The sequence below is a fragment of the Poecilia reticulata genome, linkage group LG5 (genome assembly GCF_000633615.1).
Source record: "Poecilia reticulata strain Guanapo linkage group LG5, Guppy_female_1.0+MT, whole genome shotgun sequence".
Lineage (NCBI taxonomy): Eukaryota > Metazoa > Chordata > Actinopteri > Cyprinodontiformes > Poeciliidae > Poecilia > Poecilia reticulata.
In genome coordinates this window covers 31052405-31076977 of record NC_024335.1, presented here as the reverse complement: position 1 = coordinate 31076977, position 24573 = coordinate 31052405, and the positions used below count along the sequence as shown (strand labels likewise).

The 24573-nt window shown below is 41.9% G+C and overlaps 2 protein-coding genes across 6 annotated transcripts in view; one reads left to right on the top strand and one right to left on the bottom strand.

Moving 5' to 3' along the window:
* The window catches only part of LOC103465557 (DEP domain-containing mTOR-interacting protein), a 56534-nt gene that overhangs the window by 11878 nt on the left and 20083 nt on the right, over positions 1-24573 (top strand). For 2 of the 5 annotated variants that reach the window (XM_008410529.2, XM_008410524.2), the window contains exon 2: positions 19982-20137. The exons of the other annotated variants lie outside the window; for them this stretch is intronic. In XM_008410529.2, the coding sequence (XP_008408751.1) occupies positions 20067-20137 (71 nt within the window). In that variant the 5' untranslated portion in view covers positions 19982-20066. The remainder of the gene's footprint in view (positions 1-19981; positions 20138-24573) is intronic. 5 annotated transcript variants of the gene reach the window in all.
* mafbb (v-maf avian musculoaponeurotic fibrosarcoma oncogene homolog Bb) lies at positions 21201-24431 on the bottom strand. The gene has a single exon (XM_008410523.2). The coding sequence runs from the start codon at positions 22726-22728 to the stop codon at positions 21781-21783; it is 948 nt and encodes a 315-aa protein (XP_008408745.1). The 5' UTR covers positions 22729-24431; the 3' UTR covers positions 21201-21780.

Sequence of the window (24573 nt, the reverse complement as noted above, 5' to 3'; positions counted from 1 at the left end):
TCAGGCCTGTTTCATACATGTCAGTCCACTGGATACATGTCAGCATCCTCTCGTCTGAAAAATGCTGACACCGCTGCCCTGCTGTCCAGCGGCGCGCTTCAGCTGCGTGAACTTGGATTTAGCTCAAGGGTATAGCCACCCTGCTAATGCGATGTAGCTCTAAGAAGGAAACAAATTGGCCTGACGTCTCATGCACTGCCTTGTCTTGATTGTGTGATGGCTTCTGCTGCTAATGTGTTACGATGGGTAGACCTGTGCGGGGAGGGAGACAGATGTGTGTGTGTGTCTCTCTCTCTCTGTGTGTGTGTGTTAGAGACGGGGAGATAGAGAAAGAGAGGGAGGATAGGGGGAAGGGGCTCAGTCTGCAAGATCAGCACAAGTGGAATTGCATTGATTCAGTTAACTGCAGAGTTGGAGCGTGATGTGGAATTCTGTTTATCAAGGGTGGAGTTTACACGCTCGCCTCCATTTTGATCCCATTTTCTTCACCGTATTCATAATCAGTCCCGGCTGTCTTACTCTAAGCAGCAAGACATTAGATCAGCTTTATGCATATCGCTTAGCTCCACCTGGAGGTACAACGCTTTCAATAAAATGAGCGCAAAAAAAAAAAAATGTTTCTTACTAATTTGACAGCTTGGATTAAACGTCTACTTAATATGATGCATTGTGTGTATGTATTGCTCTGCCGTAAAGCAAATAAAAGGAGTGCTGGCACGAGTCGCCGCATATGTGACGGCACTGGCAGATCCACACTGCAAACATCATCATAATCTGTATTAATCTTCGAGATCAGAGGCAAACAAGCAACATGGCGCTCTGTAAATCACCGGGAAGTGCGCTGCAGCGCCGTTCCAAGTAAACACCGGCTCGTATTTCACATTCAAACCCAATGCCAGAAACGACATCTGCTGAATCTTAACAAACCGCTAAAAATGTTGTATTGATTTAAAGGAACAAAGCTCAAAAATCACACTGCTAAGTGGCAGAAAACGTGGAGAGGCAGTGGGGGGGGGAAATGAAGGTGTGGGCCTGTTTCATTTGTTACACAGAAGCTGAGTGATGTTCACATGTAATAAATCTACTTCAAATCAGATCATAGTTTTTTTGAAAGACAAATCCTTCTGCTTTTTTTTTATCTGCAGAAAAGTCGTGCAGGTGCAGTCTGCTCAGTTTTTTTTTTTTTTTCTTTCTCGTCTCTGAGGGGATACATGTATTTTAAATTAATGAGTGTCTATTTTAAACATTCATTTAAACCGGGCATGCGAGGAGACGACGTATATTTTATTTTCCCTCTGTTCCCCCACCACCACCTTTCGCCGCCGCTCCTCATTTCTCCGTCTGTAGCTGTGGGGAATTTGCCTCCAAGGGTTTATCATGACTGCCTCATATACCCCCCATCCCTTCCTCCACCCACCACCACCTCCCCGAGTCCCGGTTTGTCATTTTGCTGATCCCGATGCTTTTTCATATTTCAGCATTCTTATCATCCACGGGCAGTAAGATGATCCATTTCACTTATTTCTCAGAAGTGTGACTGTAGCCTAAGTCAATATCTACAGAGTGAATTCGGAGAAAGACGACACAGCCAGCTGAGGATGGGGGCGGCTAGTTAGTGGTGGACCCTCTTCTTTTTTTTTCTATCTAGTCAGCAAGGGTAAAATGTCAAGCATTTCTTAGGGAAGCAGCTCCATAGGATTCCATTCGAAGCTTTAATCTTAATTGAGAGCATCGCACATTGATATTCCATAGGCTTCTTTGCCCTTCGCCTCTCAGCTACTTTCATTTAGAGGACAGCCGTACTGCGCTACAGCATGGGGATTGCTTTGTCAGACAGCCAAGAGGCCAAAGGCAAGGTCACCCTCTCTTTGTGGCGGTGGCTCACTGTGGACTGAAGGCGTCACCTCTTTTCCTGCTTGTCAGAGGGTTTGCAAAAAAAAGATACTTCAAGTTTTCTCTCAAAGTGAAATTCAGATTTCTCCGTGACTTTTTTCAGCTTAAAATTTCACTTTTGCGCGTAGCTACAGGTCGAACATTCAGATTGTTTTGCACATTTACAGCTCCTTGTAAAAATAGTCAAACTCCATCTACCTTTTTGTAGAATAATGTGTGACAGAACAACGCAAGTAAAAGCATGTTGATGTTAAAAACTGTGGCCATTTGTGGCCCGCCGGAGGATTTTGCCCACAATCCAAGAATGTAGAGAATTTGCGATTAATTCTAGATTTTTAGACACAATCTTCTTAAAAAGAAATACTTTGTGTTGTTTTGGCAATGTCTCTTAAAAAAAACAATTGGGATAACATTTTACTTGTCAATATAAAAAGCATCAATGCTGCAAAATCATTATTATTATCATTATTTTGGACTGACAATGATTTACAGATTCCTTTTCTACAACCATTTGGCTACTTTGCTTTATTAAAATATCTATTTAGTATATTATTGTAGAGAAGACATTTTTTCAGTTTTAATAAAATAAAATAAAAGTGACCCTCGATTCTTCTCAGCTTAACATTTTTGGTCCTTGTGGCAAAATGTAAAAAAACCCCTCCAATTCTATGAGAGAAGAAATCAGAGCTGAGCTAACAGAGCTGATCCAACAACAACTGCTTTATTGAACCAGTTTTAACATTTCATTTTGTTTGCTGGTTGGAGTCCGTCAAGCCTGAAAAATAAGCACAGACTAAATAGTCCTGAAAAAAATCATAAGAAAGCCTTAATAACCCAAATGATCCTCTTTACTATAATTACAGTTGGGATATTTTGTGATAAAGTGCAACACAAAAAGCTACAAATGTTCATTTGTCCTGATTAGAGTCCCTCATAAATAATTGACCTGATTGGCCCGAACAGAGACTACAGTAGGTTACGTCTGAATCCTGGTGGAATCATGTTTGTTCTGTGTTTCTATCAATTGTAATTTTTCCTTGGCCGCCTGCAAAACAAATTGCCCTTTGGGGTAGAATAAAGTTTATTTTTATCTTGACCTGCTGTATTCCAAGGTTCGCTCTCTGTCTTAATTCCTGTTCTGCCTCTGAGAGGTTTTGCTCTGTAATTAACTTCATGCTTTCCCAGCCCTGCTGTGAAAAAGCATTATCCTTTCAAGGTGCAGAAGATGTGCTCATTACGATGTAAGTTTTCCCCTCGTTTGGTTTCCTACAGGCCAGGTTTGTGGAATGAATGTCTACTAGTTGCTCTCTTCTGAACCGATTAATCAAATTGATCGCGATTTAATTGATTATTGAAATAATTGTAAACTAATTCAGTAATCGACTAATCGTTAACTGGAGTATTCAGACTTAAAAAAGGCCAGTTGCTGAGAGAACATATTCGTAGTAATAATTAAGTCAAAACTGTACAAACATGTACATTTTGCATTTAATATATTAAAAAGCTTGTCTGTAAATATGTTTTACATATGCTTCACCTGGTTCAAATTCTGTAAAAAACAAACAAAACTCTTAAGGACATTTTGTTATCCAATTAGTCAGATAATCCAAAAAATAACAAACATGAGCTCTACACTTTATTGATGTCAAGCAGAAACATCTGAGCTTTTCACATGTCGATGTTAGGATTTTATTTAGCTGCAGATGTATCCCTTGCTACAAATTTTAGGCAATAAAATGATTGAATTATTTATTTTCATCTCTTAATATATTTTTATTTTGTATAAAAAAGGCTTAAATGAAAAATCTGCAGAAAGTGCCTATTTTTGGTCAAAATCAGTAATTATCAAAATGACTGATAAAATAATCAATGATTGAAATGATCATCAGTTGCTGCTATAGTTCTTTTGAAAGTATTTGCCCACCTGAGCTGTAAACCTTCTTATACTAACGTTGCACAATGTTAAGAAAATACATTGTAACACCTAATCAGATGTTGCGATCTGATTGGATTAACTCTATTTGCTGAATACAGGGGGCCAAATACAAATTCATTCCACACCTTTCAGATTTATATTTGCTAAATGCTCTGTGATAGAAAATCTCAAACTAAACACAGTACAGTTTGAGGTTGTTGGGTGAAAAAGTTGAAGGGGTATGAATACTTCTGACAGACACTTTAGTTAAAAAACGTAGCCGTCGGAGGCGAGTCGAGAAATTCAGCATTCTGCACTTTCCTGCACATTATGTAAAATAACGCTTTGATTCTAATTAAGTCACTTCATTGAGGAGGAAAACTGTGTCGGAGAGCTCCAAATTTAGTTCCCTGTGCCTCACAATGCGCTCACTTAATCCCTAAACAATGGAGGAGGGGGGGAGGCTAAGTGACAGAGCAGATGCAGCGATAAGGCCCTCGTCATCAGGCACGGAGAGGAGGACAGTGCGGGACACCAGCACTTCCAACGCTGCCACCCCCCTGTGGGAAGACCCGTCATGCCACCTTTCCAGGGGAGAAGAAAACGGACGAAACTGGAAACTTTCACAGAAACTGTTTACATCTGGGCACGCAGCCCATATCCGCGAAACTGAGGACAGAGCTCGCCCCCATTTCTCATGCTGCTGCTGCTGCTGACACAGACCGAATGCAAGCAAAGAGATGGCGGCGCAGATATGTGGAGCGTGGCAGGGTAGCCTTAGGGGTGAAAGCACAACGAGCAAAAAGATGAAGGCTGATAAACCTGCCGTACTTCTCTCATCAGTCTGAAAACACTGCTGGGAGCTCCAAGGTTTTCTGGGACCCTGAGCTAACCCTAAACCGACTTAGGGCAGAGACGCCGACTTGAGTTTGAGACTGAAACTCCAGTCACACTTAAGTTGCGAGAATTAAAGACTTGAGACTTGATTAAGGGTGTTTAGTCCGGTAGACTCGGCTCGACTGGGGACCAGAATTGCGACATTTGTTAGGTTTTCAGCTGCTGCCGTTTGCTTTCACACTGCATTATGTCAAATGAACCAAAGGCTTTGAAAAAGCTGTTGACCTCCCTGCCTGTGGTGGCGCTACAACAAGAATCACTGAAGCGGTTATAGCAGGGTTTCTCTCATAGACATCATATACGTAGACGCCTCGTGGAGCGCTGAGTCGTACGTAACAGTGTCTAAATTAAATGTGCAGAGTTAGAGATGCATGTTAAAGATGTCATGGATTTGATGTAAAAATGTTTGACTTCAGTCATTAGAGACTTGAGATTATTGACTTAGATTTGACTTGTGGACAAAAATGACTTGTAAACGTGTCTGATGTCTTCGTATGGGAACAACTCACATACTAAACTTACAAATGCATTTCCCTTAAATGTGGCACAATTTAAAAGGAAATGAACAGGCCTTGAAATGGTATATTTTTGTGCCAGGAAATGCAGGAATCTCTGTTATAACACAAACCTCCAGTTTTTTTTTTTGTTGTAACCCCTCCTAGCTTAGTTCACTAATGCTTTGGGGCTGGCTAAAGAGTCATTTTAACCGTATTCTAGATAGTTTCCTGAATGCAACATGTTTAGGTCCAACACTGCAGTTGAGCTTCTTCATCTCTACATCAACACACGGCACCACATTTGGAAGTTTAGTACTTCTTTTTCTTTCTTTTTCTGTGCAGAGGATGCAACATCTGACATGTCTATCAGGTAATCAGTGTTTGACGAAGCTTCAGAGAAGCTGCTCCCGTTCCAAAGTCCTCTCTACTGGTGGGAAAACTCAGCGCTCCTGCTTTCCACCATCTCATCCAATCGGCTGTGTCTCAGAGCCCAGCTGGCGTCCGGATCCATCCAGACAACAAAGCTGCCGAAGTCCTCAGCAGAACATTATGAAAGAATCTTTAAAGAAAGAGGTCATTTTTTTTAAAACGCGGATCAATAAAATCTATTCCCCCACGCGCAGCGATCCTCCTCTCCTTCCAATAAACCTGCTTTGTAACTTATCAGCAAAATTGGGCACAGTATCTGAGTTATGGATCCACTTTGTAAGTCTTGTTTTATTTATATATATATATATATATATATATATATATATATATATATATATATATATGTGGTCACATTTCCCTTTTCTTTCAAAGATAAATGCTTGCTAAATCAGTAAAATTTCACAATGACTTTCTTAAAATAATTTGGTGTCATTAGGTCATAAGGATGCCTGGCAGTGTTTATTTAAGGAAACCTGGGGGGAAAAAAACCAGAGTCTGTTTTTTTTTTTTTTTGTGGAAAAAAGTGCAGCATCGCTCGTCTCATGAGTCAAGGCTGCAGCTCGAGTCTTCATTTAAATATAGCCTCCCTTCCCCGCGAACGCTGTCACTCACAGGCTGACGGTAACTGTTTGACCTCATCCGCCACGCTCCCTCTGCAGAGTCCTGCAAAAGTATTCACACCCACTCAACCTTTTTTTTTCTTTTTTTAAACCTTTTATCACTTTAAAGGCACAAATAAATGCACCTTTTTTGGACTGTAAGTAAGCCTGTCACAATAAGCAAACAATTAATCGTATAAGTTCAAATGAGCTCCATAATTACCATTCTGACTATTTTCTTTTCTTTTTTTCTTTTTTGTGGGACCGTTTTGTTCACAGAGTCCGTAATCCATTTTATTTACGGTTTTTGTTGTAACTGGTTGTTCCCATTTGTTTCATCATTTTTTGGTTGGTGTTTTATCTTGGATATTTAAAATATCTTCAGTACAGTTTATTGCTCTTTGAAAGGACAAACTTGCATTGTTACGCCTTTATCAACATATTACATGGAAAATGGTCCTAAAACAGCGATATTATTGTTTATCGCTATAATTTCTGGAACAATTTATTGGCTAGCAAAATTCGCTATCCTGACAGACCTGATTGTATGTGATAAACCAGAGTAGTGTGGTTTGTGAAGTGAAAGGCAAATTACACTTTTGAATATTTTATTTATTTATTTTTGTCAAATGAAAATCTGAAAAGTATGGCGTGGATTTGTATTCAGCTATCCTGAGTAAATGCTTTACAGAAGTAAATTTCAAACAAGCCTGGACTGAAAGGTTCTGCCAGTTTTTCTGCGCAAAACGTAACAAGACCGGCTGCATGTTTGGTTTTCGTCCTACTCAAAGTTCAACCAAGTCTTTAGTATTTACATCCACCCATCTTCTATCAACCAGCCTCCCTGCCTCAGCTGAAGTAAATAATCCCCACAGCAGTACGCTGCCACCACCGTGTTCCAATGTGAGGATGCCAGAGATGGACAATCAAAGACTGTTCAGGCTTGACTTTTATCTCATTAGTATACATACATTCACTGTGCCTTCTACATATTTTGAGGCAAACTAAAAACTATTTATTTAGTTTTTTATAGATTTCTTCCAATAGTAGTTTTCTTCGTTCCATTCTGTCAAGAAGGCCAGAGTAGTGGAGCGCACGGCTCATCATAGTTGTCCCTGTTTGCAGATAAATCCAGCTACTTTTTTTTCTTTTTGGTTTCCTGCAGCTCCTTCAGACTAGCCATGGACCTTTTGCTTTCAAATAGCCCCAGGGGCACACTTTGGAACACCCCTGGCATAAGGGGTGTGAATACTTTTGCAACAGAGTAGCAAAAGTTTCACTAAAAAATTAATCATTTTCCCTCACCCGGAGATTATCTAAAAATTAATCATGTTTTTTTTTGTCACTTGTTTGTCTGAGGTTTCATTTGCACTCCAGAAGACGCCCTGAAGAGCTAGATCCATAGCCAACGGGGCGTTCCCAACGCTCGTTAGACAGGTTAACCATTCCCAGCACATGACGGCTTCCAGGTGGGTTTGGTTGGAAGTCTGAGGTGGCCCACTCCCGTTGGACAGAGCGGTTTCTGCAGAACTCTGCTAGGCCACGTGTGGGTCGTAAGGTTCTTTACACCCTTCGCTTATACGATCTGCAATTTCACCTCACTGTGATCATATGAACGGCACTATATTGGCCTGTAAAGTTATTTAACGGTCATCTGTAGCGCATGATGGACAGTAAAAGACTGCTATCCGGCGCACCGTCTCAACCTTTAAAAGTTTTTGTCCGTGATGAAGTTTTAACAACCGGTATTAAAAAAAAAACTAAAAAATATCTCGACCAGGTGAAGACTGGAACATGTCAACATGTCAGACTGATGATGGTGTTGTAGAGTCACGACTCTTCTTGTGTGAACGACAATGTTTGTCATGTATTGTAACGGTTCCGTGTCTCGTTCAAGTGGAACTGGACTAACTGGGAATCCCATGACTGTTCAGCTTTAACAGCGACGCCCAAAACGGAGTTGGGAGAGTACAAGTATTTGATCAAAAACCCCGTGCTGCTGCCAACTGAGTACCAGTAGTGACAGCCTAAGAATAATTTTAGCGTCAACTATTGTTAGGTTTAAAAAAAGAAAAAGCTGAGTAGTTTGAGAACGCTGATCTCTGCTTCAAACAGATACTAGTCAAAGGGGAAGTGCAGCAGAGAATGTTGTGAGAACGCCCTCGCTGAAAGTGAAGGAGACGACGTTGACCCAGGAACATGTGCTGGTGCTGCTGACGCAGTGACCTCTGACCTCAGAACCTGGATCTGGGAATGACAGGAAACCCGACTTGACCGTGTTCTAGCTGCAAGTCAGAAAACCAGTAGTTTACTAGTCGTTGTTCTCAACTACAGGCTGCTACTAGCGTCGGTCTGCAGGCGTATTAGACATTCAGCAACTAACACAGTGGTGGTCAGACTTTCTGTTCAAACTTTTGGAGGCCACAAAATGTATTTTTGAAGTTTACAAGCACATTTGTTGAGCCTTTGTAATTCTATCTGCTTAAATTAAAGTAAATGTGTAAGATTTTATTGAAATGAAAGGATTTTTAAATCACCGTTTATCCAAAACATACAAAGAGTTTTTACCAACTGTGTTATTAGAAGGCAGGCGTACTGCTTATTAATATTTTTGGGTTGGTTGTGTGATAAATTTTTTTCTTTTAGCCCAAGTTCACCAACAAGAATTGGCCGAGGGCAACTCTTTCCTCTAAGGTGATTGCTATTTTAACCAGTGGGTGTTTCTGAATGTAGAAGCCTGGTTAATAAATTAGAAATTATTTTTGTTGTTGTGTCAGGCCAGATTCGATTCATTACAGTATTGCAGTCAGGGGCCACACAAAATCATTCAGAGGGCCACAAATAGACCCCAAGCTGCACTTTGGACATCCCTGAACTAAGGGAACATGCTTGCAATCCTGAAAGTGAGGAAAAAACAAGAAAAAGAAACCTTTTGTTGTTATGGTACAGCAGCCATATTGGATTTTGAGGTTAGTTTGTAGAAAATCACAGATGTAATCCACAGAGGGCTTTTTTTTGTTTGTTTTGTATTTAATAAAACAGTAAATTTGTAGCCATTTGTGTCCCACGTCCACATGGAAACAGTGTTTTTGTGGAGCCAGAATGTAAATGTATTTTAAAGGTGTTCTGAAGTGAAACGTTGTGTGGGAACGTACAGGTAGAATGGATTCTGTGCTGATCCCACCTCTTGACTGCAGAATAAAAAAATAAATCGGGGTTACAGCTGCCAATAAACCATTAAATCAAACCAGTTTTAAGCCAAGTCACACTTCATTAATACCTAAAGCTTCCAAAATATGTAAATTTCACTTGAACAGTAACCGTGCTGCTGCTGCTGCAGTGTTTCTACTCAAGCATAAAATTAGTGACTGATCAATAATCTCTTGCAAATGTTATGACCTCAGTCTGCATCTTAAAACATAAATGCTGAAAAAAAAAGCATATATTTACTGGTTGAAATTTCTTAAAAAGGCTTCACTAAAAGCGCTATTCCCCTCATCTCCATGGAAACACTGAAAGAGGAAGTTGGAGCTTCCTTTAAATATTTCCACTTGTGTTAGCGGATTTTATCAATGCATTTTAATGCAAACTGGGTAAGACACTGACATTTAACGCTGGTGGCTGGTTTTAAACAATACTCCTGCAAAAAATGCACCTGTATGTAGCTTCATTACACACAAAAGGATTTGCTTCAAGGATCATTTTGATGATTATGACCTAATGCTGAAAAACAAAACAAAATGCAATTGCACAAGATCAAAAAAAGAAAAGAAAAAAAGGATTTTTATGGCCTAGACTATCACAGGGACAGACGGGCTTAGCAAGGAGAGTAAAACACAAAAGTCTGTATTGCTAAAGAAACCGATTGGCAACATAATGGCATAGAAGTGAGAAAAAGGGCTGGACTGCTGCTTGGTGGTCCAAAGTGACTTTAATGCCAGATGGTATTCACAATAAATTTGATTTAACACAATAGGATATTACATACTACTACATGCTGCTAGCCACTTTTTGTATGTTTACTGACTGAAATGACTGGAGTTTAAATAATATCAGCTTGGCTGACAGCAGGTGCGTCAAACTTTGTTTTCTAAAAAATCTGAATGTTCTTAAAGGGCCGGTTGTGCCAGAATGTATTGATGAAAACCATTAAACTGCTAAAATATCAATAATTAGCATTCAATAAATGTTTCTTAAAATTAAATAATATTAATCACACAGATTAGTCCATTCTGGATTTTATGATTGTTTTTGTGTATATTTTTGCAACCAAACTCAGGCTTTGTTGCATCAGTTTAGAAATATTTGTAAGGAAGTTTTACGATGTTTGCGCTAATGTGACTTTTTATCAGTCGCAGTATCGATTATGGTCTATAACTTCAAGTAAGGCTGAGGCAGCAGTCACTTAGACCCAATGTTTATGGCCAATTTTGTGAAAACTTTGCAGTAAAATTAGGGGGGAAAAATGTGCGGATCTGTTGACATTGTGTGAATTTTGCGAATTTGTGAAAAACTGGAGGGACCTGTTGATGTAATTCAGAGTCTGGAGGGCCACATAAAAAGCTACGGCGGGCCAGATTTGGCCCCCGGGCCTTTAGTTTGACACACGTGGCTTACAGGATAGTGATTTCTCTATCTCTCTCTCTCTCTGTTTCACTTTTCATTGCGCAGAACTGTCTTATTGCTCGCTAGCCTCATAAGTGACAGACTTGTTAACGCCCCACATTTAACCACTATCCTTACTGCTGTTTCCTTCAGTTTTTTTTGTCTAAAACAAGCCTTAGAAAATGTTTCCATTCCATGGAAACACATTTCCTGTATGTCCAGACCGCTGGCCTGAGCGTCGGTACGTGCAGGTTGGGAGTTGGAGCGGGTCGAACTGTAAAAGTGTTGCTTTCACTTACTCACCACGCTGGTGAGTAAGTGAAAGAAGGGCTGCTCTGGTGTGATTCAACTCTCATTCTGACTCCCCTATCACAATGTGTCTAGATTGTTCAAGTCGTTGCTTTGGTTTCCATGCAATCATGCGCTCGCTTGCAACATTTTCACATTACATGTTCTGCTGCCACTTGTTTCACATGTTCCAAACAGCAGGCAGATTTTAAAGCGTCACATGAGAAGAGCTTAATGAGCAAATTGGTGCAAAAGAGGAGAACATGATGGTGTAGTCGCTGACATTATCAGTGGAAATGCATCCAGAGCAGAGATAAAGACAAACTGTATCAAATTATATTTTACTGTTGCAGTATTTTTTTCCCTCCAAAAAAAGCATAAAATTACATCTGGCAGAACAAAAGCAAAGTTCTGATGGACCAATGAGAATTTCACTGACTGATTTTATTATTTTTTTTTAGGTCTGAGTGACTGATTCTGATTATTATCCATCCCTAATTTCTCTCTAAGGACTGCAACAAACCCAAAATCCTCTTTGTTAATTTTTTCTTTTTAAACACAAACCAACCATGAACGGAAAAATTAGCGGCACATTTGCTTTGAATCAGACAGAAAATGACTATTTTAAAAGATTTCCTCCATTTATGCTTCAAACCAATTATCAACAACCTCTTATTTATTTCTTTTATTTATTATTTTTTAAAGAAAACTCAAAAAAGTGTCTGAAAATTCTGTTTGTTACAAAAAGAAGGTAGACATTTTCAGTTTTGATGCTTTTAATAAGAAAATATTTTTTGTTTCAGTATTTTGCCAAAAGATTATTGGTCAGATTTACCGACTATTATTATTGTTGTTATTATTGGGCCACATCAATAATTTAAAGCATCTGAAACTCAGTGTAAATTATAGTTTTTAATGAAAAGCGACTACTGTTCCTCCACTTAGTTTGTTTTTCCAGATATCTGAAGTCGTCCAGAACATGTGATGTCTGAGTCAATTTTCCTTTAAAGCCCTGCAGAGATATGCTGTGATTGATTTAACGAATAAGACACGGAGTGAGGGGGTTCTGAACTGACCAAAGGTTGAAGTCAAGCAAACATTTGTCCCTCTGTTTGAGGATTTCCTTTTAAATAAAATAAAATAAAATACGAAGCAAAAGGCTCTTGAGTAGAAGGAAAAAGCAACGTTTGTATTTGTAATCTTAAAAACGACCCGAATCCTTAATTCACATATCAGATATCGCGATGGATCAAATTACAAGATGCAGCTCTTTTTATATTTGTGGTGCCTGTAAGAAAAATATGACTTTGAGATTAATAATAATAATAAAATGTCTTGGCCAGGATTCTCTTGCAACAAGAAATGTTTAATCTCAATGATATTTTCCTGGTGTAATAAAGGTTAACAATAAATAATAATCATCATCATCATCATCATTTTTGCCTGTAAAGATGAGCTGAGTAGACAGGAGTATTACATTTTCAATCAGAACGTCATTAGGACCAAAATGCAGAAGCATTCAGTGACTAAACTCAGTTTCCAGATTCCTGCAGCTTTGCTTCTCAGATTGGAAATAAAAGAAAATGAAAGAACTACGAGGTGAACTGATGAACTTGAAAGTTTCAAAAGTGACTGGTTTTAAATCAGGTCTAGACGAGAAGTAAATGTGGCGTGCTAAACCATGAATGTCCATGTGGCAGAGCACCTCTGCTGATTTAAAAAAAATAAAAGCACCTTTATTATTAAGCTTTTACTACTGCATCTAATTTCCAGATTACAAGCTGTAAAAATGTGTCTTAAAACATTTGACACCACACGCTTTCTTTGTAGCTTGTGCATAAGTGTCTGTGCGCTATGACAGGGGGACAATTTGCGGTCAGGCTGCTGTGAATAAACTACATGAAGCTGATTTATGAGTCTGAAACAACAGGCCGTCTGCAACTCAAAGCAAACCGTCATCACACCCTCGATAAGCCTTGTTGTTTGCACGTAACCTTTCATTTAAATCTTTTTGAGAAGTCTCTCTCCTTTTTTTTTTCCATTAAAGAAGCCAGAACAAAGTACTTCCTGTATCTCAGCCACAAGTAGAACAAACAAGTACTTCAGTTCACTATAGGATAAAGGCCTGCGTCCTCCTAAATAGATCCCTTTTGACAACCGCAGTCATCTGACCGCACCAAACACTTTTTTTTTTCTTTTATTCCATTCGCCGGTTATTTTAACGGAGGCCGCACACACGGCGTGTAATCACAGGGAGCGGCAAAGAGGCGACGGACGGCGGCGGCTGTGAGAGGCAGAGAGACAAAAGCCTCGAATCAGCCGGAGCCAGAGGCCTTCTGAGAAACCTCAAGAAGGAGTTATGACACAAGATGGACGCCGGCATGACGCATAAGTGGGAGAGTGACACACCCGGTTCCAAGGAGGCCTCGTTAGACTTGACCAAAACACATGACTGCGCTTCCATATTCGACTGTAAGCAACGCCCACCGAAAGTCAGCGGGCCGAGAGCTGCTGCCGTGCAAAAACTATTCACACCCCTCAGGTTTTCACTCGCGTTTCGTCGCGTTGGGAACACAGGCCTTTTGGTGGTTTTGCCGAGGTTACGTAACAGAGATGGTGGGCGATTATAAAGTCAAAGTGCTTTCCTTGTAAACATCTAAAAAAAGTTGGATTAGAATTTGTATTCGTACTTCTTCGTTTGATGCCCCAAAACAAAACTGAGATGCAGGGTGAGCAATAATCGCACAATGAATTAAAACGAGCTCAATAATTTCCATTTGCACGATTGGTGAGAGAGCAGGTGAAGGACAATTTTGCTAACAGAGACCTCAGTTTCCAGTTTGTTGTTTTGGGTGTGTCCTTTATTTGTTTTTCATATTTACAATGTCTTTCCGATTCCAGTGTTAAATGTTCATCAGAAATTACAGTTCATTGATCTTTGAGAATGCGTTCCTGACAATGTTCTCCATTGTTGTTTACTGCGATATCTTCTGAGACAATTTATCGTCCATCAAACTGTGTTAAATAGCCGCATATTATCCTCAGCAAAAGCAACTGTTCTGTTAACTACACTGAAAAACTGGCACTGCACATCACCCATCTACACGGCGATGGAAGAATCATGCCGTGGGAAATACAAGAGGCTGCAAAAGACCAGTGATTGGGTTGTTGGTTCACTTTCCAGCCAAATATAAAAGCCAGAAGCCAGGGCGACAATCGAGGCGTATTCGTGTGTCAGGATGGGAACAGTCCAGACCTGATCTGGACTTGAACACTGAGGCGTGTTGATGCTCGTTGTCACACAATCTGACCGAGCCGCTGAAATTTTGCAAAGAAGGAAAAAGCAGTAATGTCACTCTTCACATGTACCGCCAAACACTTGGAGGTGAAATTGGAGAGAAAGGTGATTATATACATGCAACATCTTCTCAATTTTCATTTTGAAAACCTCATTGGAAACATTTATAATTCTCTTCCCGCTTCACATGCTTCCATGTCTCGGCACATTGAGCTGTTTGTTTTCTCTGCCTCACTGTTCCCGAAAAACCAGAGAGCGTTCCTCTCCTTCCCCCTTTTTTTTTTTTACTTTTCCTGGATGAAAGCATGTTACAGATACAAACTATCCCCGGGGAATTGGACTTTTCCAGCTTTCCAGGTTTCGCCAGATCACACATGCTGGTGTCAGAGCCGGGGGCTGACCCTTAATCAGCCGAGCTTTGTCAACAACAACTGAGAGCCACAATTATCTGCCCTATAGATAGGTAGGCTGCGCTCCGGGATCCGGGGGCTGTGGAAAGGGAAGACGCTGTCAGATTGCAGTGGGGGGGAGGAGAGAAAGAGAGTCTGCCTTAACCTCTGTGGCTCGTGTTTCTACTGCGTACTAATGGACCCCTGTCATCATTATGGACAGAAACAGGAGGGCGCCTGCCAGCTGCATGACCCCCATAAAACAGGACAGGAAATCCTCACTGGGAATGAAAGGGAAAAGTCTCTTCTCTTCTCTTCTCTTCTCTTCTCTTCTCTTCTCTTCTCTTCTCTTCACACTTATGAAATCAGAGAGCATTGCTTGTCCCCGTAAAAGGAAGGAAAGCTGAAGGTGTTGACATTATTGGATTGTATTTTGCTACTTCAAAATCTGGCTCCTTGTCCTTAAGTCATTTTGTAGCTGATCTGGTGGTACGCTTGAAGTTTTTTTTACCCAAACTTTACCTTTATAACTTGAAGCAGAATTCAGCTTCTATGCACCACAAATCTGGAACAGACTTCCAGAAAACTGCAAGACACCTGGAACACTGAGTTCCTTTAAATCTAAACTACAAACTCGGCTGTTTAGAGTTGCTTTTGAAACCTAATCATGAAACATTCATCAATTATCTGGTGTGCAAAATGTAATGTTATCGACTGTATGTTCTACGACTTTGTAATTTTGTGTTTTTATGATGTGAAGCACTTTGAAATGCCTTGTTGCTGAAAGGTGCTGTGCAAATAAAATTTGATTGATAGGGCCGGTAAAACAGTAAAAAAAAAAATAGAAAAAAATCTTTGCTTTTTTTTTTTTCTTTAAACAGTGCATGTAAATTTCTGGTTTCCGGTGTATGTTGAGACTGAAGCAGTTGCTCTCCCACACGGTGAGAACCCTGTATAATTATTACATACAGTGGATCACCCTTTGCTCTGTTACTAAAGTCCAACAACCTGTAATGGGACAGGACTTTGTCACACTCCTCTTTAGCAGCGTCCACTGAAACGTGACAGCCTGTTTATCAAGAGCTCCTTCCTATCAGATCCTCAGGAGTTTGTCCGCAAAAAAAAGGAAAAAAAAAAAAACCCGGAACACGTTGTCCCCAGGAAGTCAGGTTCCTTATTACAGCCAATAAGATAGTGAGCTTTATTGTAGTTTTGAGGCTACACATTAATCCACTTTGTTGAATCCTCCTCAGCCCATCATGTGATTACTTTAGTCATTACCAGTAGTGCAGTCATAATTACTCCATAGTCTGTCAAGATATGGTGACAGGGGAAAATATGGCATCATGATTTATGCAAGAGATCCCAATTCCAGTCTCAACCAGAAAAGGAGATTAAAAAAAAATCACAATCACATGATTTTATATTAAAAAAAGAAACGCCGCACTCGCCTTGTTTCGTGAGCAAGCATGAAAGTGCACACGCGTGAAAGTTTGGGATTGCGAATGCATGTCCGAGTTCGCGTGTGTGCTTCTGTGTGTGTGCATGCGTGTGTGAGCCGCGTCCATGGAGACGTGTGTGACGGCTGCATGATTCACAGTGTCACAACTGTGAGCAGAAAGGACTGGACATCCTGAGCGGAAACCACAGCGATCGAAGCTGTGTTTCCCTGCGACATCCCAACCTAACACTCTCACAAAGAGTCACTTGACTGGACCCGCATATAGGAAGTGAAAGAGGAAGCCCCACTCGTCCATCCTGTCCTCCATCCCGATCTCTGCTCTGCCGCTTCACGTGAAACGCGCTTGTAGGCCCGCCGCAGAGGGTGTTAGAGCCTTACGGTTGCAAAACAAGAGTGGAAGAACCGGCTGAGGCTGGAAACGGTTTGCTGCCGAAGGTCAAATGTCTGGTCAGTTGACTTTTAGCCACACAAAGAGAGAGGGAGAGAGCGCGAGGGGGTCAGCGACTATCACTACTGTGAAAGCAGAATGTGGTGATTTGAATATCAAGTGATAAAGGGGGCTTATGAAGCACTTTATCAAGTCCAGAAGACCACAAACGCTTCACACTACATTCAGTCATTCACCCATTCACTTGCTGACGGTGGCAAGATACCGCCAGACTCTGCCCCAGGGCGGTCTGACAGAGGCGAGGCTGCCATGCACCGGCGCCACCGGGCCCTCTAACCATCAACAGCAGGCAAGACGGGTGAAGTATCTAACCCCAAGGACACGACGACAAACGGACCGAGTCGGGCTGGGCAAACTCCTACCACCATTGCCACCGTCATCGGTGACGGCTGCTCAGTTCATCATATAACTCTGATCTCTAACGGAGCTCTTGAAGTTATGTCTTGCCCAAGGACACAATGACAGAGACGGATGTAGTGGGGACTGAACCAGCAACTCACAGATTTTGACATAAATTTCTACCATCTAACCATTTTTGATATAGACGGTCGTCAACATCAAAAATGTCAAGTCAAGAGCTCTAAGAGCTTTAAGAAACAATACACACATTTGTTTTGTTTTTATATTGTTTCTGTTTATCATGTAAAAATGTTGTTAAAGTAATTTTGTAGAGACCTGTAAACTATCGAATTTCTCTGCCAGATTTTTTACAAAATAATTCCAAGGAAAAAATCCTGCAAAAACACCTGAGGGTCAAAAGTTTGAGGATGCATCAAACGTAAATAACAAGTATTGGTATCGGCTATACCGGTCCTATATTTAGTTGGTATCGGATTGATACTGAAACGCGCCGTATCGCATGCCTCCAGTCCAAACGCCCAGTGTTGAGGGGGCTGATAACGCAGCTGGAGGTGGTGAGTGGTGGTTGGTTGTGGGGTCGTTTGGCCCGGCTTTAACCCTGGTGGCTCGTGGCCTCTGGCTGTGTTCATTGGTGTTAGTGTGCGCAGCCTGGCAGCCTGCATTCCTCTGCCTCTCCCCACACAATGGTGCGTATCTGCAGCATTCCTCTGTCTGTGTCCGTTGTCTGAAACGCGGCCGGGCTTCGGCGGATCGCTGCTGCCCAGTCGAGTGGCTGGCACCACGCTCGGCTTAAAACTCAACTTTCTGGCCAACACGAAAAAGTAATGCTTGGCTGAAATCTAACACTGAATATCTCCCTAAACACACCGTCCGCAGTATGAAACATGATCATGGTGCCTTTGTGCTGGGAGGATGCTTTTCTCCGTCATGGATATGGAAGCTGGTCAGAGTGGATTGGAAAATGTATGCAGGTAAATACAGGGAAGGTATGGAAGAAAACCAGTTTAGAGCCATGAGTACGGTAAATTCATGCTTTAGAAAGGCCCAGTCAAAGCCTAGACTTAAACCTGGATGAGATTCCTTGCGAAGACCGGAAGCACCGAAAATACGTCGAATCAGACTGAACTCGAGCCGTTTTATTTCTGCCGACGTGCAAAGCTGGTGAAGACATACCCTCTGAAAACCTGCAGTTGTTACTGAGGGGGCTGATTACAAATGCATGCCACACTTTTCACATTTTTTAACCGCAAAAAGGTTTTAAAGCCACCTATGATTTCCTTCCACTTCACGATTATGTGCTACTGTCTCTTGGTCAACTTCAACGGTAAAATCAATGGAAGTTGGTGCATGATTAAGAGACTAAAATGCGTAAAAGTCGAAGGGGTTTGAACACTTTTGAGAAGCACCGTAGTCTCGCCTCGTTTTGGTGCAGTTTTCCCCTCCTCTCTTTGTCTCGCTCCTCTCTACAGAAGCATGTTTATCCTGGACCGTTTTCCCCTGCTCTCTAGTCGCCTTTCTCTTGTTCTGATGCCACGGCCGTGCAGACACCTATCCCTCCTGCTGACTCAGTAGCCAGCCTCAGGCACTGTGGGCTCGGGGTGTTGGTGGCAGCGAGGGAGGGAGGGAGGGGGACACAGAGGGAGGGAGGGGAGAGCGAGGCTCCCACATCAGATCCCACCAGCCTATCACGTGCAAGAGAAAAGAGCTGGCTAATCGTTTCTACAATGGCAAACTGTCACACAGCGCCACAAAACCGCTCTCCTCGCCAACACTTCTACAGTATTATTCCACTGTTCCTTAGAAAGCCCCATGTGATGCGTTCAAGTGCGCAAGCACCCGATTGGGGGGGGGGGGGGGGGGGGGTGACGGCGTGTTCAGAAAACCGCAGAGATACACCAAAATATGTGACTTTGTGCACAGAGGCTTGCAAATTTGTTTTGATTTTCTCTACATTGCAAACGTGAAATCTGGAGTTTTGTTGATTTGTGTCAAACTGTCACTTTGCGGGACTTTTAGGTGCAATTTAGCTGAATTTAGAAGCAATTATGTAATTCACAATCAACCGGACAAAATTCACTTTACGGCCTCTCAGCAAACGGCTACCTGAGTGGCTTTACAGGCGATAAACGAGGTTTAAAAGAGAGGCAGCAGATGCCTATCGTTTGGTAGAACAGGTTTATGAACCTTCCACTGGTCACGTTAAGATAAAGTTTCCTGGTGGTTTTTTCTGCTACGTCACAGCAAGCAGACCTTAACGGATCAGGCCTGTTTTTTTTTTTCTAGAAAAGTTGCTTCTGCAGAACTGCTTTCCGTTGAACGGAGAGATGAGCTAAGCACCGTCCACGAGGGTAACGCATGTTCCAGCAAATTCCTGTTAACTGAACCACCTCACTCGCTCGCTCGCTCGCTCCCAGTTGGGCTCTTGCTGGCAGGAGAGGAGTTACAAAGTCTCCTGTGACAGCAAAAAAAAAAAAAGAACAGAAAAGAAAGAAATAAAGAAAGAGGGGAAAAAACACTCTCTAAGATTCTCATAGAGGAGGTTATAAACTCCCTTTTACAATGTGACCACTTATCAACCATTATCACCCTGGCCTTGGCACTATTACGGTCATCCAAATATTGTTGTAGTGTTGAACTGGGAATGATCTTCAGTCCGGAACTTTGCTGTTAAGTTTTCACACACACACGCACACACACACACACACACACGTGTTAAAAAAAAAAGAGAGAAAAACAAAAAGACGTATCGAGTGAGAAAATTCCTCCAGAGCAGGGCCAGCTGCACCGTGTGCTGCTTGTTTCTCTCTTCCTCTGGAGATGAATGCAGAGGTGATGTGTTTGTCTGAGGAAGAGAGTCGAGGGGAAGCCTGATTTCCACTCTGTTTTATCTGTGCCCCGCAGCCCCCCCGCCCGATACCCCGCCGCGCTTTCACAGGCCCTGGGGTCCCACAGGAAGCAGCACTCTGCAAAGGCCAAAGGTCAGGGAATGGCTGTTCACCGATGCACAACGCCAAGCGGGTCCGCCGAACGGCTTTGGCTCAAAAACAAAACTAAGAAGTGAGTTTCAGTGCAGGGAATTATTTTAAAGTAGCAGAATATTGAGGAAGCGACGTCTGCGCCGGCACACATCTGTTTCCTTTTTGTGTTTACGTGCGTCGTGCTGCGCTTTCCTGCTGCAAGCTCATTTAAACAGTATGGCTGGATCTTTCTTTTTTTTTTCAGTCTAATTTGACATTATAAATATCACTAAGACAAAAGTGGTGGACAAGGTTCCTGTAAATATTAAGCGTTATCTAGAGATGCACCGATCAATCGGCCAGAGCTTGAAAAGAGCCGATCAGCCGTGTTCGCCAAACGGCGGATGAAAACACTGGAAAATCAGATTTTCAGCCATGTTTACTGAAGGCACCGGCATTCAAACTTTCCCTACTTTCAGTCCATAAAACCATCCGTTAACGCTATCATCTTTAATTGCACCTTTAATAAAAAGATTAGAGGTGAAAAGATTTGATACATGAATGGAGATAATCTTGTGACAAAAAAAATAAAAGAAATGTAAGTGGCAGCTTTGTTGCACTAAAACTAGAAACTCCCACCAGTTTTGGTCCATCAGCACATGAATGAAAAACTTGCTCTTTGACAAACTGTACTGGGGTTTATTAAAATCAGCACAAATAGGAGCTAATCTTGCAACTTGTTAGTCTTCTCATACTATCAAAAAGGACTCCAATACATATCTTTTTTTATGAGTAGTAGTTCTTAGCGGAAAATAATCAATAACCAACAGCTGAAACACTAACAAAAAACTACATCCTGCATCATTTCTGCTCCATAAATGCATCGACCAGCAGCTTCTCTTTCCTTTCATGCACTTTTTGAGTGGAATAAAACTTACTCAGTTGCGTTGTAGCGGCAGGAGAGACTGCAATATTGGCAGATCAGACCTCAAAGGAAAACTGGAAGTCGGTATGGGCAAAAAAAAAAAAGAAAAACAATCTGTGCATCTCTGTGAGAAACTGATCTGATAAGACGACAAAGTTGAGGAAGAGTGTGAGGTGCTATTGGACGGTAGTGATGGTTCGTAGCAGGAAAATGATTTGTCTGCAGATAAGACTCAAAGTTAAACTGTCAGATTAGGTTTATTGATCCAAATAAATGCAAAAAAAAACAAACAAACAAAAAAACAGATATTAGATGGAAAAAAAACTACACATATATTTGTATAATTAGATACTTTTTTGGAAGAAAGGCTGATACTGTCCAGCAGAATCCAATTCACAAAGAGTATGACTTGTTTAAGTAAACCATTCTCTCCCCCCTTAAACCTCTCAACYCCCCCCCCCCCAAAAAAAAAAGCATAAACACAAACCATGATTTGAGCAATAAAAAGAAAAGCAGAGAGAAAAAAAATCACCTCAATAAAAATTAACCATTAACTAAATGATTACATGGATGCTAATAAAAGCAAATCTGATTTCAAGTATTTCCTTTCAGACAAAATACAGATAAGCTATGGCAGTATAAAATAAAAACATCTCATACATGACCAGCATGCATGCATCACTGCAATCCCCCCCCTTTCCCACTCATTCTCATTAGTTTTTTGTTTGTTTTTGTTTTGTTTTTTAAGCTATTATTTCAGTCATTGCATTTCAATGATGGGGATGAATTTCGTCGTTGTTGTTTTTTAAATGACTAACTCACATTAAATACTCTGGTGAGGAAGGGTTGTCGCTGGTGGAGCCGGTTTCGTGGTAGCAGTTCGCACCGGACAGTTTCTCGCATTTAAGTTTGTACGCGTCCCTCTCCCGGACCAGCCTGCTCAGTTCGTGCTTCAGCTGCTCCACCTGCGTCACCAGGCTCGTCTTCTCGTGCTCCAGGATGTGCTTCTGCTGCACGCGCTTGAAGCGGCACGACTGCGCGTAGCCCCTGTTCTTCAGGGTCCGGCGTTTCTGCTTCAGCCGCATCACCTCCTCCTTGCTCAGGCCCCGCAGCAGCCGGTTGAGCTCCCTGACGGACATGGAGACCAGCTGCTCGTCCGAGAAGTGCATCTCCGCGTTGGACCGCCGGTCGTGGCGGCCGTGCTGCGGCTGCTGGAGCTGGTGGTGAGCCCCGAGGACCTGCTGAGCCTCCGGCGACTCCGGGGACTCGCTCCCCATTTCGTCTTTCAGATAGGGGTCTTGGCAGTGGCTGCCCGGGATGCCCTGCATGTCGGGGTGACCCGGGAGGCCCGGGTAGTGCTGGACGGGGTCGCTCAGGTGGCCGTAGCCGTCGTAGTCCGGCTGGTAGGACTGAGGGTGGTGGCCGTGGGGCGCAGACGGGTGTCCCTGCTGCGTCGTGGCCCCTATTAGGGCCTCCATCGCATCCTCGGGCGTCAGGCCGAAGGCTTGGGGGTACATCTGATGAGGGTACCCGCCGTTGTTGTTGGGTATCCAGAACTGGTCGCTCCCGGGGTTGGTTCTCTGTTCGTTCGGGTTGACGTTTGGCGACGAGGGGACCGAGTTGCAAGGCGTGCTGCCCGGGGTGGAGGAGACGGAGTCCGGTCTCTGCAGCTGGCCGCACGGCCCGATGAAGGAGCGGTCCAGGCTCTGCATGGTCTCCTTCTTGACGCCGAACTTCATGAACTCAAAGTCGTTGGTGAAATCCATGGGGAGTATTCTGCAGACCCCCCACCCTACCACCACCACTCCAAGTTAGGATGTGATATAGAACAAGGTGGCCTCGTCACGCAGCTCCAAGCGGCCACATATATTTCATGCAGTGAGAGGAGGGAAAAAAGGGCCTCACTTGCAAAAATGAAAAAGGGAAAGTACCTCCAAACTTTAAAATCAAGTATTAAAAAAAAAAAAAAAAAAAAATGGAGAAAAAAAAAAAACCTGTATCTTCCACACCTGCCCGGGTGGAGGAACCCCCAATCTGAGAGTTGTGAGGACTCCTGAATGCTGGACGCACCTCTGTGAGCTCAGGAGAAGCGCACTTTCTTCATAAAGCTGAACTGACACGAAGTCACGCCTTCCAGACTACACCTCCACGCTGCTCTCCAATGGAAACATGCTGAACAGGCTGATTTGCATAAAAGCTATTCCGTGTCTCCCCCTCCTACCGTCCACGGGAGAAGCTTTTTTTAAAACAAAACACCAGTATGTAAAGATTGTTGTTCTACCCATTTTAATTTAGATTTGCTCCTGACTCATAGTGGTGTGTGCTGCCAAACTGAATTTTTAGAGAGCAGCGGGACATTATTAATCTCTTATCATTAAATAAATAAATCTAAATTGGGTCTGAAATACCGTATTTTTCCCAATACTTATTTTATTTCTTGGCTATTTATTTATCAGAAAATAAATAAAAACAAAATTCTGATAGACAAAAAGGAGGGCAGAGAGTCGGGTCATTTAAAACAACACTGGTTTATGTTGTCTTCCGAGTTGTACTTTTGTGAATACTGACATCTTGTGGATAAAAGTTCACACTGCAGGTGCAAGATCAGGGATTCCCCAAACTTAAAACTGTGATGTGCCAAGACCACGTTCAGTGCAACCTGTCTGCTTTTGCATTAACAATAAAACAGCGCTGTTTTTAGATCAAGTAAAAATAAAAAATACACTACGGCAAATATAATACTGATAAAATAAATGCTGGCAATAAGAATATTGACGATATTTTGCATGTGCCTTCTTAGAAACTTTATTAGCAGTTTAGTTGTAATTTCGTTTTGCTGTTGTTGTTTTTTTAGACACATTCATGAGGTGGATGAAAAAGGAAATGGTTACAACATTTTTCGGCTTTGCACGTTTGTTGTCTTCCAAACTGTTTTCCTGTTTGGAAGACGACAAGCTCAGCCAGGCTCCATAGATAAAGTCCGTGACCATCAGTTTTCAGGTTTTACCACTAATTCTCAATGTATTTTTGGTTTAGACTTTGACTGGGACACTTAATCACACACACATGCGTTGTTTTAAACCATTCCACTGTAGTTCTGGCTGTATGTTTGAACTGATTCTTCTGTGACCTCCACCATGTTCCACAGTGACAAAGTAGTAAAGTGGGTGGGAAACCCTGATGTCAAAAACTAAACAGGCATTGTTTTGTGCGTAGGTTTTCTAGCCACAAGCTAACTTGCAAACCCAGTCCTTGGTTGGAACTTTTGTTTTTAAAAGACTTTTAATTGATATATTTCCCTCACACACACACACACACATACATTGAATTACTGTGACTATTAACAAGAAAAACACGAAAATACATTTTCGTGAATACTAATTATCCTCAACAAAGTAGGCTAGACTTCTAACAATCTGCTTTGTGCTAATTTTTTTGTGTTCTTGACTAGTTATCACACCTAAGCAATGGATCTTTTTCACCTCCTCCAGAGTTACTGATAGGTATTTTCCTAGAACCTACATAAAAGAACCACAGACAACGTATATGAATTTTATGACAAACTTTGCAAAGGAGAACAAACTCTATCAATTGCTCCTCCGAGCTGTTCA

Bases quoted from the DNA above. Each gene is read 5' to 3' on its own strand.
- mafbb (XM_008410523.2), bottom strand. From the start codon at position 22,728: ATGGATTTCACCAACGACTTTGAGTTCATGAAGTTCGGCGTCAAGAAG.